At 38.7% G+C, this 17,839-nt stretch overlaps 2 protein-coding genes across 3 annotated transcripts in view; both read left to right on the top strand.

Moving 5' to 3' along the window:
* Positions 1–17,839, top strand: part of LOC118747658 — a 389,115-nt gene that overhangs the window by 114,512 nt on the left and 256,764 nt on the right. The gene's annotated exons all lie outside the window — the stretch shown is intronic.
* Positions 3,215–4,784, top strand: LOC118747513. The gene is made up of 2 exons (XM_036481564.1): positions 3,215–3,578; positions 3,658–4,784. Exons 1-2 carry the CDS (start codon positions 3,215–3,217, stop codon positions 4,782–4,784), a joined length of 1,491 nt encoding a protein of 496 aa, XP_036337457.1.

Here is a 17,839-nt window from a genome sequence, read left to right as displayed (position 1 = left end):
TATGATTGGTGCTGAAATAATTAATTCAAATTACTTACCGTCGAAAAAGGCAGTTTAACGTAATTATTATTATAAGCGCCAGTACATAATTAGTCAAACAACATTTAGTAATTTTAGTGGCCTATTAAATTTATATAGCTACCATACCGTAAGTAGTTAGTTAGTCCCGGCTTATGCAGTCTTTTAGTCGACGTGATTTCGGTTTTATTGGTAAAGCAGCTATTTAATGACGGCATGATCATTTACGTTTTAATTGATTTGCTATAAAAATTATTGCTAGCTGAAATTGCAATGAAAAATATGTAACTATTATAGCCCTATTTAGTGGCTTAAATAATTTTTATTTTTGGCTTTACTTTATGTTTAAAAGAAAACTTTGTTAGTTTTTGCATCCATTTTAAATTTGAATTAGTTTATTGCCAAAAGAAATAAGTCAGCATTTTTTTGATATCACAATTTTGATGCAGATCGTTTAAAGGAGCTATGTTGAACTGCATCAAATTCGCCGTACTGGAAAAATTATGATTTATTCCCTTTGGTATTTAGCCCATTCATTTATAAAGCACTTCTACAAAAAAACTGTACGAAAATAATATTAATAAGCTCATATTCTTTTTTTTATTTCAGGTAGGCGTTAGACGCATTTCGCTGTATATATTTTTGTATCACTGATTTCGTACTTCGCAAATTTCAAAAGGTTAGTCAATCTTATCATTTGTTTTATCAGCCAAACAGTTATTTTTTTGGTCAACTTGAAATTGAAATTACTCCAAGGAAAGCAGCGACATCGCCAAGTTTACTTAAAACTTTAACTACAAAATTCGCCATCTTTTAGCGTTGAAAATAAAATTAGAAGAACACACTTTTTATAAATTTAGTTAAAAATTAAAAATGTTTAAAATATTCTCTAATGAGATTTATTTAATTTTGTATTTTATGTTGGGCACGCGGAAGGGTTCTATTTATTTTTATTTTTTGCTTGATTGAGAGATCTTCGGTAGATTTGTTGTTCGCAAACACCTTTGAGGTGCAAGTAAAACAAAACTCGTACTTACTGAGCTATGATTGTGTGCAGCGAAAATGATCAGTATGATGCAGCGACCAAAAATAACTGTTATCTCAAATTTGCAAATTGAAAACGTTGCCCGAATTCTGAAATTTAACGAAAACGTTTGTCTCATAACAGTTATTAAACGAGAAACATTTTTTCCGTTGCCGATAAGAGTTATTGCCCGACGGTTATTTTTTACGTTGCTTGATAACAGTTATTGCCCGATGTTTATTTTTTACGTTGCTTGATAACAGTTATTGCCTGACGTTTATTTTTTACGTTGCTTGATAACAGTTATTGCCCGATGTTTATTTTTACGTTGTCGAATAAGAGTTATTTCACTCTCTCACTTTTATTTCATCATCTTTATCTTGTTCTCCATCTCCATCTCCATCAATATCATAATATTACAAAGTTTACCAAACAACGTAAAAAATAAACGTTGTAAAATAACGGTTATCGGCAACGGAAAAAATATTTCTCGGACATAACAGTTATCAGGCAACGTAAAAACTAAACGTTGGGTTATAAGTCTTATCGACTAAATAAAATGATGTCCTCTTTCAAAGGCATACATACCATGATTACTCTGTTGCAGAAAAAAAAATTTTAAATTTGTTGGACTGTTCATACAACTAATTTCATTCATACGTATTTCTTTCAACTCTTCATTCACATGGATTTCTTATCTTATCTTTGTTAGACACGTGAAAGCGTACTCAAATGAAATTAAGTTCAAAGTACGAGTAGCTAATAAATAACGAAATATAGCATTAGCGTGATTTAATAAATCACATAGTATTTATTATGATAAATAGTCATCGCAAATAGAAATGTATTTAATTATGTATGTCTCGTGCCAAAATTATAAGCACACCACATATTGACACGTTTGCACAATTTTTATTTCTTACAATAACAAGCTTTTTAATTACATAGATTCCTTAGAAAGGTTTTGAGTACGCAGTTTTGTAGCCCATTCAACTTTAGTACTAAATATAATAACGTGAAAGATTGAAGTAGCTACGGCTTACCGTTGATTTTTGCACCAAGTATAAAACTTAGATTCATACGCTGTTTGTTCGGAAAATCTCCTACTTTGGAACTAAAACGTGACTGCAATTTATTATATTTTTGAAGGCCTTTGGAGGACCTTAGCAGGACTTGGAATTGGCCCGATACATTACTTTACAGCTTTTCGATAACTTTCGAAAATTTTATGCATATCTATAATTCATTGAATTTCAAAAACACTTAAATCCGATAAGTATACAAAATTCGATAACTCGACTAATTTCGATAAACTCCGATAACTCAAAAATGTATATAACTCGATATAAATTTATTACTCGATAAACTGTGGATACCTCTACAAATTCCGATAACTCGGTAATAATTCGATAAGCAATTATAACTCGATAGACTTATAAAACCTTGAAATTTTGATAACTAAATTTTGAAAATTCAGAAAACTTCGATTCGATAAATCGACAAACTTCTACAAATCAATAAGTAACGTTAACTCTATAAATTCAAATATCTCTATACATTACGATAACTCGATAAATTTCATTAATCCCAAAAATTTTTTTTTGTTCGATAAATATACAACAATTTTATTGACCTTGCGGCCGTTTTTCAAATTAAAAAATGTTGTGGAAAAATAACCATAATTTACAAAGGTATAAGTTGTAGCTGCTATTTCGAAGATCACCGCATCTGCTCATCTGACTTCTTCATCGAGTTTACTGGGATTTGAACTCGTAACTTCGGCATTCAAAGCCAGTGGTCTTATCCACTGAGCTAAGATCGCCAGGTAAACTGTTGTTGCTTTTTACACTTTTTCATTATCCGTAAATTTCGACAACTAATTTTTTCTGCGTCTCTAAATTTCGACAGCGTCATTTCTTGACTATTTTCATTGTGAGTCAGCGAGAGGCTTATCAAACTAATTTAGTATCAGACTAGCATGTATGATTAAGTTAATCCGAAACTGATTTAGGGCCTTCGCATTTAAATAAAATCTATATTTATTTATGGCCAAGTATGTAGGAGTCGAAAAAACGGAGCATATCAGTTAAAAATTATAAAGGTATGTCTTATCAGCCTACTATTTAAGGCCAATTCACAAAGGCTGCGACTGCCAAACCCCAGTTGGTAATTATGAAGTTAAGAACATTATTTTTGCTGTTAGCAGGCAGTTGCTGCGTCTTCCAAGCAGGCGCAGCTGCCGTGATCGGTATACCGCAACAAAGTAGCGACGAGCAAACACTCAATCCGATCGTGCCAATCAGCTTAGGAGATGAAGAGCTCATTCAGCCAGAACCATATATTCCAGATGCAGTGGCAGAGATAGCACCGATTTTCGAGCGTAACATAAATGTCGAACCAATCAATGGTAGTGAAGATGAAGACCAGCCCCAGCTTGAGTCCGCATCGTATGCCGCGATCGATGAAGTAATCGTTGAACCCGTGCCTGAAGTGCTAGAATCGTTTGTGGAACAAAAACCTGAAGGACGTGCAAGCGGTGAGATTACACAAAAAAAAAAATGCTACATGAATATTACGACAAATTTCTCCCGAATCCATTTCCCTCGCTCGTTTAGAATGTAAAGTAACCATTCGCGGTGGTCTGCCGAGCCCTCAGCCCATCTACTTGCAAACGGATTCTGAAGAACTCTATCCATATGACGACACTGGCGTCATGGTTGTCGACACGGGCAAAAGCTTGCAATTGTGGTGCCCAGGTCAATTCTCATCAATTGCAGACACACTCATTACCGCAACGTGCGTTAGTGGCAGTAACTTCCGAGTCAGTGGCACCACATATGCCTTCAAGGAATTGGCTTGCAAAGCTTGGCCAGCATTTGTAGCTGAAAAGACAGGCGCCTCCTGCAATGGCGGCATTATGGTGCGCGTCGGCTATAAGATCTCATCCAGTCGTTTCGCCCAAAAATATGAAGTTTGCTTCAATGAGGAGGAAGAAGTGACACGTTATGTACATCACGATCTCGATCCTGGCAGCAACTACTACGAAACTGGTGTGGCGCGCATCACTTTCCAGACTGCTGGCTTCTTCGATGGCAAGCAAGTAGATAATTTGTACAAACAGGTCACCCAACAGGCAACCATCGAAGCGCAACTGAGCAATGACGCTAGTCAATACTTTGACTCTAACAAGAATGTCTATCTGGCACGTGGTCATATGGCCGCCAAAGCTGACTTCGATTACGCCTCCGGACAGCGCGCATCTTTCTTATTCATCAATGCCGCACCACAATGGCAAGTCTTCAACGCCGGCAATTGGGAGCGTATCGAAGATGGTGTACGCTCCAAGGTCGCCGCATCTAAGTGGTACGTGGACTGCTATACCGGCGTTTACGGTGTGACCACACTACCAAATGCGGATGGTGTGCAGACACCACTATACTTGGCCTATGATAGCAATAATAATGGTCTGATTCCTGTACCCAAACTATATTTCCGTATTGTGATTGAACGTACCAGTCAAAAGGGTATCGTTTTCATCGGTGTGAATAATCCTCATTTGTCCTTGGAGGAGATTCAGAAGGACTATATACTTTGCGCGGATGTTGCCGATCAAGTAGATTATATCAACTGGAAACGTACCGATCTCACGGCTGGCTATTCATATGCCTGCACGGTGGATGACTTCAAACAGAACGTGACTTACTTGCCAGAAGTTTCAGCGTCAGGTGGTTTGTTGCTGTGAAATTATCAAAAGTTGATAATTTTTGAGGCACCTCAATAAAGTGTGATTACTTTGGGTTTAAAGAGACGGTTTTTTGTGTTTAAGTGACTACTTTTCAGGTAAAATTTCCAACCTTACTGCGTCAATACCTGTCGAACAATGGCCTGTCAGAACGTCGTCCATCAGAGAGAGCGGAGGCTTTGCAAGCATATGGAGCACCTTTGACCGCTACCGGTTTACCACTGCCCTGAGGGATCTTGTAATTGCCAATGTCATAGTTTTAGTCCAGTACGCGCTCAGTTTACATGAGGTCCACCCATCCAAGAGTGAAGCCCAGGAGGACGGAAGCGTCACCTGCTGCTACCTGTAGGAAAAATGCATTTAGGCAGGATTGCATGATCTTATTCGGTGGGAATAATGATGATAATCGCGCACAATGGTGTTCTTCCATCAGCAATCATTCTGAGTTGAAGGTGTTCGACTAAAACGAGGGCACTGGACATGTCTTTGTCCAGTGTGCATCAGATTAGACCATCTACTGTTTCGTGGTCGACGAAGACAGTCTGCAGGAGGAAAGTGATGTATCTAATTATTCTGCCTCATAATTATCTCTTATGACTTTTTTGCCTGAAACCCAAATCTCCTTCGGGCATACTTCGAGTTCTAGCTGGTTTAAAATATGTTAAGTTTGGGTAGTTATTTTAGAGTCAAGTCAAGCAGGACTCTGCAAATTTAATAGCAGCATGACTGTCCAAAAACTTATTACTTCTTGTAGGTTAAAATAGGCGCGGCTCGCTTTATATAGGCTTAAAAGAAGTGCTTCAAGCACACTTCAGTAAACTGGTAATCGAAGGCATAATTTAATTAAAACGTCCTAAAAATATGAGCCACTTTTTAACCTCTGCTACAGCTTGGAGCCTCAGGTCTATAAATATAATCGTCTGGTAATTAGCCAGTATACAGGCTTTAGAAAGCGCTACAGGAGCAACTATGTCATGCCCTTAGGATGCGTTTAATGTGATCCTGCATCAACTACCAATAGAACAACGCATTCGTAAAATTGCTGCGAGCTCAGCACCCAGGCTAAAAGGTTGGGGAGCGCTGCGGTGTTATTCTTGACAAGCTTATCGAATCAGGGAAACCACTAGGCTATATGACTCCTAAGATGGACTTGGAGTAGGGGCGTTATAGTCGGTGGAAACTCCACTGAAATCTATACTGACGGTTCCACAATGGACTGCGGTGTGGGTGCGGGGGTGTTTTCTGAGATATTCATTGTCTCTCTCTCTCTCTCTCTCATTCCGACTACTGAACTTTGCTATCATCTTCCAAGAATAAGTGCTGGAGAATCGAGAGAAACTACGAGGGGGTACGAAAAGCATATATTTGCTCTGGTAGCCAAGTGGCACTTCTAAAATAGTCATTCATTGTAAATGCCTTAAGTTCGACGGACGAGTCAATAGACATCTCCCATATTTGGGTTGTCGTCCATAGGAAAATGCACAGAATTGAGAGGGCTGACGGGTTGGCCAAGGCCAGAGCATCTTTTGAAGAATCCGAAGCAGTGACAATAAAAAGTGCACTCGGATTCATCCAAAGGGAACTGCATTTACAATTCGCAGAACCTTCAAATCTGCAGAGCTGCGGGGAACATATGGCCGCATTGTGATAAACCAAAAACAGAGCAGCTTTTTAAGAAGGCGAGGAAATATACAGCCAGGTTAACAGCCACGATTACGCGGAATGGGTCCTTTGGCGTACATGGAGCCTTCGGCGCGGCAGCAACGGTCCTACACTTTCTTTGCGATACTCTAGGGAGTTTTTCCATACAAAATTTAAGGGCGAACTCCAAATGCTCTATTACCAACTTAAATAGATTCACTGACAACTGACAAATCATGATAGCATATAATACTATGGATCCTAGAGTAGACGCATCAAAATGGCATTCTCAGCGCCAATTGGGTCTTGGGAAAGTACTAAGGCGACGCCGCAAAGGTTACGTGCTGAACAACCAAAGCAAATTGTCTCAACCATATCCTCGTGTGTACTCAGCATTATATCGGTGGTCATAGAATGGAAGAATGGAGTTATATATGCTATCGTATTCTTCAACCCCTATTCCATGCGTACGGAAAATCCCCATCTCGCCAGCTAGGCTATTTAAAAAGTTATAGGCGAAAATATTTTGGTTTCCCCATATGGTTAACATTACAATCCAAATCTTTAAAGCGTTTTTTCTCGAATTCAGATTTTTCGACTTTGGCAATTATTGCTTATGACCACAGATTTGTACTCAAAAAGAGCTAATTGGCTTACACAAATTCCAGCATCCAACACATAAGCTTTAACAAATCCACTGTCATCTACACCGTCGCGCATTTGCGGTCGCTTCCAAGGAAGTCGTTGCAATAAACATAAATTTTATTAATGATTTAACGGCTATTGAATTACGCATAAAAGTGTGTGTGTCCAGCGAATTTCAGTGGATGCAAAGGCCAACGTCATTCTTAGATTCAGTTGAGTTACATACATGCAAAAGTAATCTTGAGAAAGAGAAGTATGTAATTATAAAACCGCAGTTAAAAATAAAAAAAAGTATCATTTAATATGAAAAAACAATACCAACTTAATACTGCTGACTCATAGCTCCAGCAGAACGGAGCCTGTGAAAGCGTCCATTGGGCAGATGCGATAATTAATAAAATGCGAATTAAGCAACCAAGCAACCAACCAACCAACCAGTCTTTGGAATGCGTTGTCATTGCTGTCGCACAAGCAATGGCCACTGAGTCACACGACTGCCGCAAGGGCACACAGCGGTTGACAATGTTCCACCGGCGAATAACGAACCTAACGGAAGTACCAATGTGACGGACCACCCAGCAATGAAGTAATGCAATAACAAAATCATAGCCTATTTAAAGGTCTTTATCAACATATAAAATCTTAATGACAGTTAATTCACGCGAAATCTCCATCGACGACGCGTCGACGTCGCACACACACAGACAGACACACGCAACAATCAATCAAATTTAACAAACACTGTATATATATATGTATATTTGTATGTACTTATACGGAGTTGGCATTGTGGCGACGGCGACCAACCAACACATGCTTAACTAAACCACAAGCAACGCCTTTAAGCTTTCTCGTATGTATCACACATCAAATAGCCAGTCAGCCAGCCCCCCAGCCCCCAGCCAAATAGGACAGACAATCAGTTTGTGATTAGAGATCATTAAATTTGCGCCAAGCAATCAGTAATCTGACTTAGACTCAAATCGCACCTAATCACTTCCGCAATTCTAAGGTCGTTCGGGCTGTGCTGGTGGTTGTGTGTATGGTATGTAACGACGATCTCCCGTGCGACTCACGTCAGCGCCCCAAATTGTCAAGTCGCAAATTAAATGACTGCCCCGGTGGCCGACGTGTGCGATACTTTCACTGTGATAACATTATTATCGCCAGCGCGCTCAAAGGCGCTCATACATTCTACCTTATATGCATACAAATGTACATATTTATGTATGTATGTATATTTAAGGTGGTGACACACATCATTGGTCTCACAGTAAGTGTCCCTGCTGCTGCACCTCCCATTTAGCATCGGCAAATTGTCTGCATGACAAATACTGTCAATTTTTTTTGGAGCTTAGGACCTCGACACAGATATGTAAATCTGTACATCTGAGTGTTTGTAAGCATTTTTTCAACGCTGACGTGTTGACTTTTTTCTTTTTTTTTCAACCAGCTGGCAGTAATTAACACAGCCTAAAATACAAATACATATAAACACTCGGATTTTGAAAAAAACTTATCGAGGAGAGCATTCCCCCTAGGAAATTTTAAGACCACTTATATTTACCTTTCCCTATTTATTAATATAATTTCTAATAACAAATTAAAATATCATCTCAACTTCGCTAGTTACAACAACTGAATTTAAAAAAAAACCAAACCATGTCATATCGACCAATCACTGCAATGGCTGGGCTGGCCCTATTTCAATTTGGTTGAATTTTGATTACAAGTTATCTGTTATCCTAAAACAAAGGCATACAATTTTAAATTAAATTTCCAAAGTTCGTAATTTCAAAATATCCCGGATTTTGCAAGCTGGTTTAAGGTTTAGAGGTAATATTTGGGGATATACAAAAAAAGTAATTTAAAAAAATTTAGACAAATTTTTAATTTAAAAAATCGTTAAAGCAAAAAGTTATACAAATTTTTGGGCTTAATTTTTTTATACCAAAGCCCCAGCAGATCTGAAAAGGTCCTGAAATTTTCAAGTAGGTGTTCTTGGAACGACATGAATTTTTGAACATTAAAAAATTTTTTTTTGCAAACTATAACTTAAAAATAAATTTAAATTAAATAAAAATGGTCTAACATAACTTTATTTAGAGTTTAGAAAAAAAACATTTTCGCAGTTCAAAAATTTACATTTTGAAAAAAAAAACAGCAAGAAAATTTTAGGATCTTTTAAGGGCAGTACGAGCTATTGTATAAAAATAATTTAGCCAACAATTATTATAACCTTTTACTTTTATAATCTTCTAAAGCTTTCAGCTTCATAACAAGACCAGAAACATTTTTATAACTATAATGGTTTTTGAGATATTCAAAAAACAAACTTGCAAAAGCCCGGAAATTGTAAATTTCGAATTTCGCAAAACTTTCATTTCATTGATCGATTTGACATGGATTGACCCATATCTAGTTACGATAGTTGCATGCAATCTTTTGTGTACGTAAATGAGCTTTTAGAAAACTGGTCACACTATCTTTAACGAATATCTATCGATACCGGCAACAAAAAATAAAAAAAAACGTTAAAAATTTGTTTCTAATAGCGGTCGCCATGAAAAACAGCTTCTCATAAAAATACAACCGCCGTTCGAAATCGGCGTAAAACTGTCCCTTTGTGTGACAACATCAAGGCGCACGCCACAAATCGGAGGAGAAGCTCGGCCAAACACTAACATATTGTGTCAGAGCCAATCTATTATTATTATTATTATTAAGGCTATCGTGGCTTCCACATTCTCATTCACGTTTGTATTCACTTGAAGTCTCTATAAGCTTTAGTGGTGACTTTTATCTTTCTAAAATCAAAAATATTTCATATCAAAGTTTGACGGAAGATTATTAGATATTTTTTTTTGTATACCAAAAATCTTTCCACAAAGGGCTTTCATATGCCACCTATCGTTTGCCCTTTACCTCCGCCACCTATCGGCAACTCAACGATTTAACGCGTCATTGCTCGAATGCGTGTGTGTGTTTGTGTGCCTCGCTGATAATGACTGTCAATATGTCATCAAGTCAGATAATTCACTGTGATAAGCTCGTCGTAACTTGTGCCATCGTCTAAATTACTTGGGTTGGCCGCCTGACATGCTTGGCTTTAGCGTCGTTTGTACTCGCACTACCTTAAGCTGCCACACTTTCTGTCGAAGCCAAAGGCTAGCCAGACAGCCAGCAAGCCATCCAGCCATGCCACTCAGCTTGGCAGCGCAGACTTTTACGCCTTTTCATCTCTTTGGCTTATTTATTTTCTCTTGATTTAGCTGCACAGCTCAACATCGAGCGTCTGGTTCAATGACTGCCATATAGATGCCTTATCAGATTGTCACCTTAAGCAGCTACAATTCAACAACCGCAATCAGCAAAGCAAAAACAAATAAAGTCAAAGAAAGAAAGAAGGTGCTAGCGGTTGACAGCAGACACCATTCAGCAGCAGTTGTCTTTCTTACAAGAGTTCTCTTAACAGTTGTTAAGCACTTCATTCAGTGGGGCGGTGGTGGTTGTGGTATTAGTAGGCTAGCCAGTTAGAGTTGCCTAAGAACCTTTGCTGTCTTATAGATTACTCTTTTTGTTTGCAGAGTTAATGAGTGTGTGTGTGTGCGTGTGTGTGTGTGTTTGTTGGTTGGCCGTTATCGCCACTTTTGGGGCAACTGTGTCAGGTTTTTTGTTTACTGTTTGACTTTGCCTCTGACACTTAAACGGTTTTTCATTGGAAGTCATTAGGTGTGAGGAGTCTTTTGAATGGTCGGTGTATGCACATACTTATTCATTTTTGTGTATACATTGGTATGGCTGTATGTGTACTAAATTTGGGGTGTGTAAAGAACAATAAGTCGGCACACTCACTCCATCAGTCTCTTACAGTATACTATATAATAAATTGTAATTTACGAGCGATCTGTAACGAATGATTTTGATAGTCTCGCCGCCAGTGCTTGATTAGGCTAAAAGAGCTAACGAGCGTTTGGGTATGTGCGCAGAGTGAGGTGTGCATTTGTGCCCGGCGACCTGAGCTGAGAAAGTGTCTAGATTTAAATAAAGTGATTAGAAGTTAAAGAGTGTTGGCAGAGCTTATTCATTTCAGGGTAACAGGTTACATTCCTTAACGGTGGATTAGGTAATTGACAGAGTTATAGAAGAGTAGCAATTTAAGTGGCAAGCTACTAGCAAAAAGAAAATTGAAAGAAATAAAAAAAATCACAGTTCATTAGATTGTCAAGAAGTTAATTATACGTACATACATAGGCAGCTTCGACGACCTCAATGATAATAGCGTTACTAATTTTCTAATGTGAATTCCATTGAAATAATATAGTAAGTGCATAGCAAATTTTTGAGCAATACACCGACAACTTTTTTTGTCTGTCGATGCAACGGCTGAATTTTGAGCGCATCATCACACAAAAAGTGATCTGTGAATTTAACCAGACCCACCTATCGCCCCGAAGAATCAGAATCTGAGGTCCATTCGACTCGTACACCCACAAAATTTTAAGTAAGTTACGAAATTGTTGGCCTTTTTTCAATTTTTTGGCTGGAATCATTTACGGGCAAGCAGCTGTCAAAAAAACCAACATCTGTTTAGGAAGAAACACGCGACAACAGATGCGATTGAGACTGTTAAAATAATCGCTCAAAAGGCGGGAAGCGTAGGTTAGCAGGCGCCAAACAATACTGTCTGGTGGTAACCTTAGATGTTAAGAATGTTACGTTGCATGTCGTTACAGCAAAGACGCTGGCTAAAATAGTTGCCATCGCAGAGTGAGCGATATAAGTTAGCCGAGAAGTGGTGAAGAGCGAAATTGCTAACACTAGCAGCCTACAAGACGGAACCCGTGTTATCAGTAGCCGAAAAAAATGGAATAGGTGGAAATCAGGTTAGGGGACATCATCATAGAGCTCATTTCGTATGTAAAATATCTCGGAGTCTTTATTGGACATCGCCTTTGAATCGCCGGGACCATCTGGAATCAGCAAACAAGAAAGCAGCGATGGAAACTGTACCCTTGTATAAATTAATGGCGAACATAGGACCATCAAGGCAGCAGACTGGACAAGTCTTTGCAGGGGTGGTGAGGTCTTTTACGGATCGCCAGTCTGGCGCGACGCTTTCAAACCCGCAGCGAAAGCACAAAGCATAGAATAGTGGCAGACTCGTTGGGATAGCATAACAAAGGAGATGCTACCTGACTCAAATCATCGGTGGGCATGGCTGTTTTAAAGCATAGGCTGCATTCCATGACGTCAAAATACAAAGCATCAGTATCTTTTTTTTCTAAACCTCAGCAGCCTGTAATGCAAAATGTGCAATGGTTAGATGCAAGTTTTCACCTAAGTTGCGCAAGGTAGACTTTCTCTTTTAGGGCGGTTGGGAAATAAAAGAGACTGCTGCTTAGTATTTTGACGTTTTGGAATGCACCCATACATACACCGCTTTGGACTTGCACCAACTTTTATCGAAATCGCAGAGCTCCATAAGGTATGCACTTAACCGTAAGCTGGGTTCGTGCGTAACACCACAAAACCTGATATCGTTAATGCTAGGAAGCGTGGAAAGATGTCTGCCATATAGCTTCCCAAGTGTTAAAATACCTCCGACACAACTCGCTGAAAAGGTCATAGCGAAAGCCCGTTTTCTTGAAAAGTTACGGCATGTAGAGAGCGAACCTCTCAGCTAATATCGAAGAACCAGCATTAAACTGCTGCGTCCGAACAGTACTAGACCTAGAAATGAACTTCTTAGTCGGGGTTAGGCTTTCGATGCTTCCTCTTCTAAAAAAAATGAAATAAAATACCCCCAACTATTAATTCACTGCACTGCCATACCTATGTCAATGCCGTTGTGAATCTCTTAGAGGTCGTCTTTCCGTCGTGTTCGATACTCGCCGTCAAAAATGTGTAAAGAACCAATAACACTCCGCCGAATCATTTTCTTGAACACTCCAACGGCCGTCTCATCAGGTGATGCTATTGTCCACGCTTCTGCGCTGTACATATGGACTGGTATGAGGATAGGCATATGCAGTGTGACCTTCGTTCGTCGTCTACACTGTTTGTAAATTGCCTTTTCAATCCAAAGTAGATAAGACTTGGTGTCAATAATGATTCTCCGTTGGGTTACATTTGTATTTCCGAACTTATGAGCCGCCCCTCTAAGCTGACGAAGTAGACTGCATGTTTTAAATTCTAACTGTCAAATGTGACGTCAGTGCCTAGACGCGCATGCGCCGAGTGTTTTCTTAATGATAGGAGATGACTGACTTGAACGAAACCTCCAGGGATGCCAAACTCGTTTCAAGCGGCCGAAAAGTGTTTGGAAATCTACAAAGGAATTATGTGTAACGATCCTCCTCTCGCGAGTCGTTTCCATGATTTAGCTTATGGTGAATGCTGGTCTATAGTAGGTTTTCTAGTGTGTAGCCACACCGATAGTTTCCAATTAGCTCGTCCGCGATGTCATTTGCCCTTTCACACAGGAGGAAGATGCCACCTTTATTTTCCGCATCGTAAGCACTGGTTATCAGAGAACGATATTACTCTATAGATGCTTTTAAGAGCTTGCCTCTGGGGATATGTGATCCGAGTCAATGTTGGGTACTCGGATTGTATGTAGTACATCTAAATCTCACTCGTTTCTCATTTATCGACATGGCGACATATAGATTACTTCCATACAATTATAGTTCGCCGACGTTACACATTTTTAGGAAGCCAGCGATGAGATCTTTAAAATACTAATCATATCCGTTAACGTTCGTGGCGGAATCGCTTTATTCTCTACTTTTACGGAAGTACGAAATTGTGGCATCCCTCTACCTTATGAGCGTGTTGTCTGTCGGAAGCATCGGCGGAGAAGTGGCCATTCTGACAAGCTCACAATATGATCCCCTTCTTAAACTTACAATGTTTACTTGAACCTGATTTTCCTTAAAAAAACACCACTTAACGGTAAATACCTTGTTGCATATTTAAAAGCCATTAAAATTTGTCTGCTGTATGTAATGAACTTGTGTTGGTTATGAATTTGAGCATCATAAAAACACTTTAAAATTACTACATCAAATTACCGTTATAACATGGTTCTTTTAAATTGCAAAATAATTGAATAACATTATCGAACCACGAGAATATTATGTACGTACGTATATTTTTATGTATGTATGTATGTGTGTATATTGACTACGTATAAAACAAAAAACAGACTATTGTATTTATGTAGGTTTTCATGGCGAGTGAGAAAAACGTTTCACATTAATGACCAATTATGAGGCAACCAAAAAAAAAAAAAAAAATACAGAAATTTCCACGCATTAATGTTACACCGTTGAAAAGGCAACAGCAAAAACAACAACGACATAGCCAAGCAGCCTTGCAATTGAGCAACATTGAGTGTTGCTTTAGCCGTGCTGCCGCTGTGTCTGTCGCTGTGGCTGTGGCTGTAGCTGTCGTTGCACCTGAAATATGTTAAATTGTGGCAATTTTTCAATTCCACTCAAAAATGCCAACGCAAATTGAAATCAATCAATTCTGGGTCGGTGTGCGCCCAAAATGTGCGCTTGCACAGAGTACATACATACATATATGTATGAGTGCGTGCATGTATGTATGTCGCGTGCAAGTGCTGGTGCGAGCTGATAATCATCAGCAGCAGCGCCGACGGGGTAAATGCTGAAAACACTAGCGGCTGCCATTAGCGGCGGCATCAGGTCGATTGGCAACACTTAGTTGTACAAGCAGCAGCAGCAACAACAACAACAGCAACAACGACAGTAGCAACAAACTTTGAGCAGAGAGCAACAACAACATCAAGAAAAAACATTAGTCATCCTATTAAATTGCCAACAATCATACGTATATTGGGAAAATTGCAGCGTTCATTTTGACAAGCTTTTGCGGCATACACAAGCACACAGGATCACTCACATTCATGGCGGCGGACACGAGAAGAGGAGCGCCGTCGTATAGTCAAGAAGGTTTTTGGTATACTTTTAAAATGATTTGGCAAAGAGGTGTGAAAGTTTTATGCAACGCGTTGCAAGGAGGGAAGAAGGCAGTACAGAGTTTGCACAAAGCATTTTGAACAGCAAAGAAGCAGAGCTGTTCAATATTATTAATGTTGTTGTTGGTATTGCTTAAGATACACACCAGCAGATTGAGATGACGACAGCAAAGTTGAAGAGATCAAACGTTGCTTACGCAATCTGCCTTCCGCCAGTCCGCCAACCTGCCAGCCAACCCGCCAGTAAGTAGGTGAAACACTAACAAGTGCATTTGGCCCACCAAGTTGAGCCATATCGTTGGAGTGCAGGCGCAGTTGGCGGCAGCGAAGGGCGGTGGACGCGTCAAATAAAGCACTGGCCCAATTTCAAACTTAGATGGCCATAATTGATGGGTGTCTGCGTCGTCCTAAAAAGAAGCAGGAAGCGTACAGCAGCCTAGGCAAGCAATCAGCCAACAGCGAGCGGCGGCAGCTTTAGATGCTTGCTGCTGTGAATTATGATGAGCTTGTTGATGGCTGTTCGATGGATATGTATGTAGTTGCGATAACGTTAACTCTGGCGCTGATGAAGTGGCATCTAAGCGTAATGCTAAATTTTGATGCGCCGGTGTTCTGTTCGGTTCTCACGATTAGTTTGCACATTCGTCGGGGAAAATAGTGATAGTGGGGTGGTGAGTGTAAGCAGAGTTGGATCGTGCGATTTTGTTAGTTGATTTTAGTTATTTTTCTTGCTGGGTTTAAATGAACTACAGCTGAAATTGGAAATTCAAAATTGGGATTGAATTGGGTTGGGGTTAAATTGGGTTTTGGCGTTTATTTAGTTTTCAGATACATTTTATAGGAAACTGAATCTATTTGTGATGACTTAGCTCTAAAGTAATTTTTCAATTCGAGCTGGCGACAAGAACTTCACCAATTGCCTCTCTTTGCAAAGTTTCACCAGTAAGTTATTCAGAAAAACTACAGAGCTTTTTGACTGTACATACTACATAAATGTGATGTCTTATCGCGAATCTACTTTTGAAGAAGTGATAGTTTATAAAGTCGAATTTAATTAATTTTTACGCAAGTTATTTGAAATATGCAGAGAAAAGGTGTTAAGAAAATTTGAGTTAGAACATTTAGAATGTTTAAAGAGGGTTGCCTCATGTTTATAAAGTAACATTCAAATTATTTTATTTTATTGGATTAATCGTTAAAAGATGGGTATCATCGAAATTATTTTGAAAAGGCTTTATTTCTAAAATATATTTAGGAGGGTTGCCACCTGTTTAAAAAATCCAACTCAACTTAAATTAAGGCAATTACCTAATTCAAATATCTATGTATTAAAATTTGGGTGTATATACTGGTTGTTGAGAAATCTTTAGTTTGAACACTATAAATATTTTTTAGGTGTTTAAAGAGAGTTGCCACCTGTTCAAAAATCCAAATTATTTGAAAAGTTAGATGTAGTATTAAAATATGGGTGTCAATCGTAATCGGGTTGAAAAAGCTTTATTTCTGAAATTTATTTAGGAGGGTTGCCACGTATTTTACTAAGTGCATACAAATTATTTAATTATTATTAAAGGATGGATATCAATCGAAATGGGTTGGAAAAGGCTGTGAGGTAGGTTCTGCAATTAATTTGCGAGTGAATTTTACACAAAATTCGCTTCGAACTCAAATTTCGTGTGAATTTTTTTTTTGGGCGAAACTCAGGATAACGCAGAATGAAATATATGTCTTGTGATTTAAGAAAATACGCACATTTTATGCCCCGTCAGAAAACATCTTGGTATCCTAAGATATCCTCTGCAACAAGAGGTAGTTAAGTTTGTTAGTTTCCTCTGTCAGGAAACCAACCGGTAAGGAATGGTTAATTGTCTGAAGAAGGGCTAGCACCTAAAACATTAAATACACCATATTGGTTGCTGACGATTCTAAATCGCATTTACTATCTGAACGGATAGACTGCGTGATCTAGGGCTCGCGCTTTGAGGCGATGTTGTTCTTGTAACGGCATACAAACTCCCCAGAGTTTTTTGGGAGTGATGCTTGAGTGACAGTTAGGTAAATCCGCCTGTCGTGGGAACGTGTCGAATCGCTGTTAGGCGATTTCAGGACCACTATTGAAGGCAGGCGAGACGACATGAGCAGAGAGTTTTCCAAGAAGAGTTTTTAGCTACAAAAAAAGGCGAAAAAAATATTGAACCGTAAACGGAGAAATGAAGAAGCGTCAAGCATTATTATCGCTCAGGTCTCTACAGGGTTCTGGGGCTTACGATACTTCGATAAAACCGTATCTACATAAAAAGCACCAAGAAAAATATTTAGTAGATTTTTCAGGTGATGATGGCAAAAGATGATAAAAAATATAAAATTCTGTGTGTTCACAATAAAATATCAAAGCCCTTGTTCGAAAACCAGTTATTTAATTTAACGAAATTCGGTGTTTATTACAGAAAAATCTTACAGATTAGAATAAAATTAATAGGTGAAAGAAAAAGAACTACACTAGAAATACACAGATTCAATTAAACTTCTGAAAGACTACATATTGGCTGCGTTTCTTTTTACATTCCGGATAATCCCATTTCACAGCCGGAATAAACAGAATGCGTTTGAAATATACGTTAACATATCATCAGGAACGTTCTAAAGAATATGTAAACAAAAAAGTTTATTCCAAACGTTCAGAATGAATAAAGAAATGCAGCTATTGATGGAAAATTCAAAATTTAATGTAAATATGTAAATTCCACCCCTACTACCATTT

Source organism: Rhagoletis pomonella, unplaced genomic scaffold, assembly GCF_013731165.1.
Source record: "Rhagoletis pomonella isolate Grant_MI unplaced genomic scaffold, Rhpom_1.0 Rhpom_scaffold_00012, whole genome shotgun sequence".
Lineage (NCBI taxonomy): Eukaryota > Metazoa > Arthropoda > Insecta > Diptera > Tephritidae > Rhagoletis > Rhagoletis pomonella.
This window is presented reverse-complemented; position numbering and strand designations above follow the sequence as displayed.

Coding starts and splice junctions, on each gene's coding strand:
- LOC118747513 (XM_036481564.1), top strand. CDS start 3,215: ATGAAGTTAAGAACATTATTTTTGCTGTTAGCAGGCAGTTGCTGCGTC. Junction 3,579..3,657: donor ACCTGAAGGACGTGCAAGCG/GTGAGATTACAC, acceptor TCGCTCGTTTAG/AATGTAAAGTAACCATTCGC.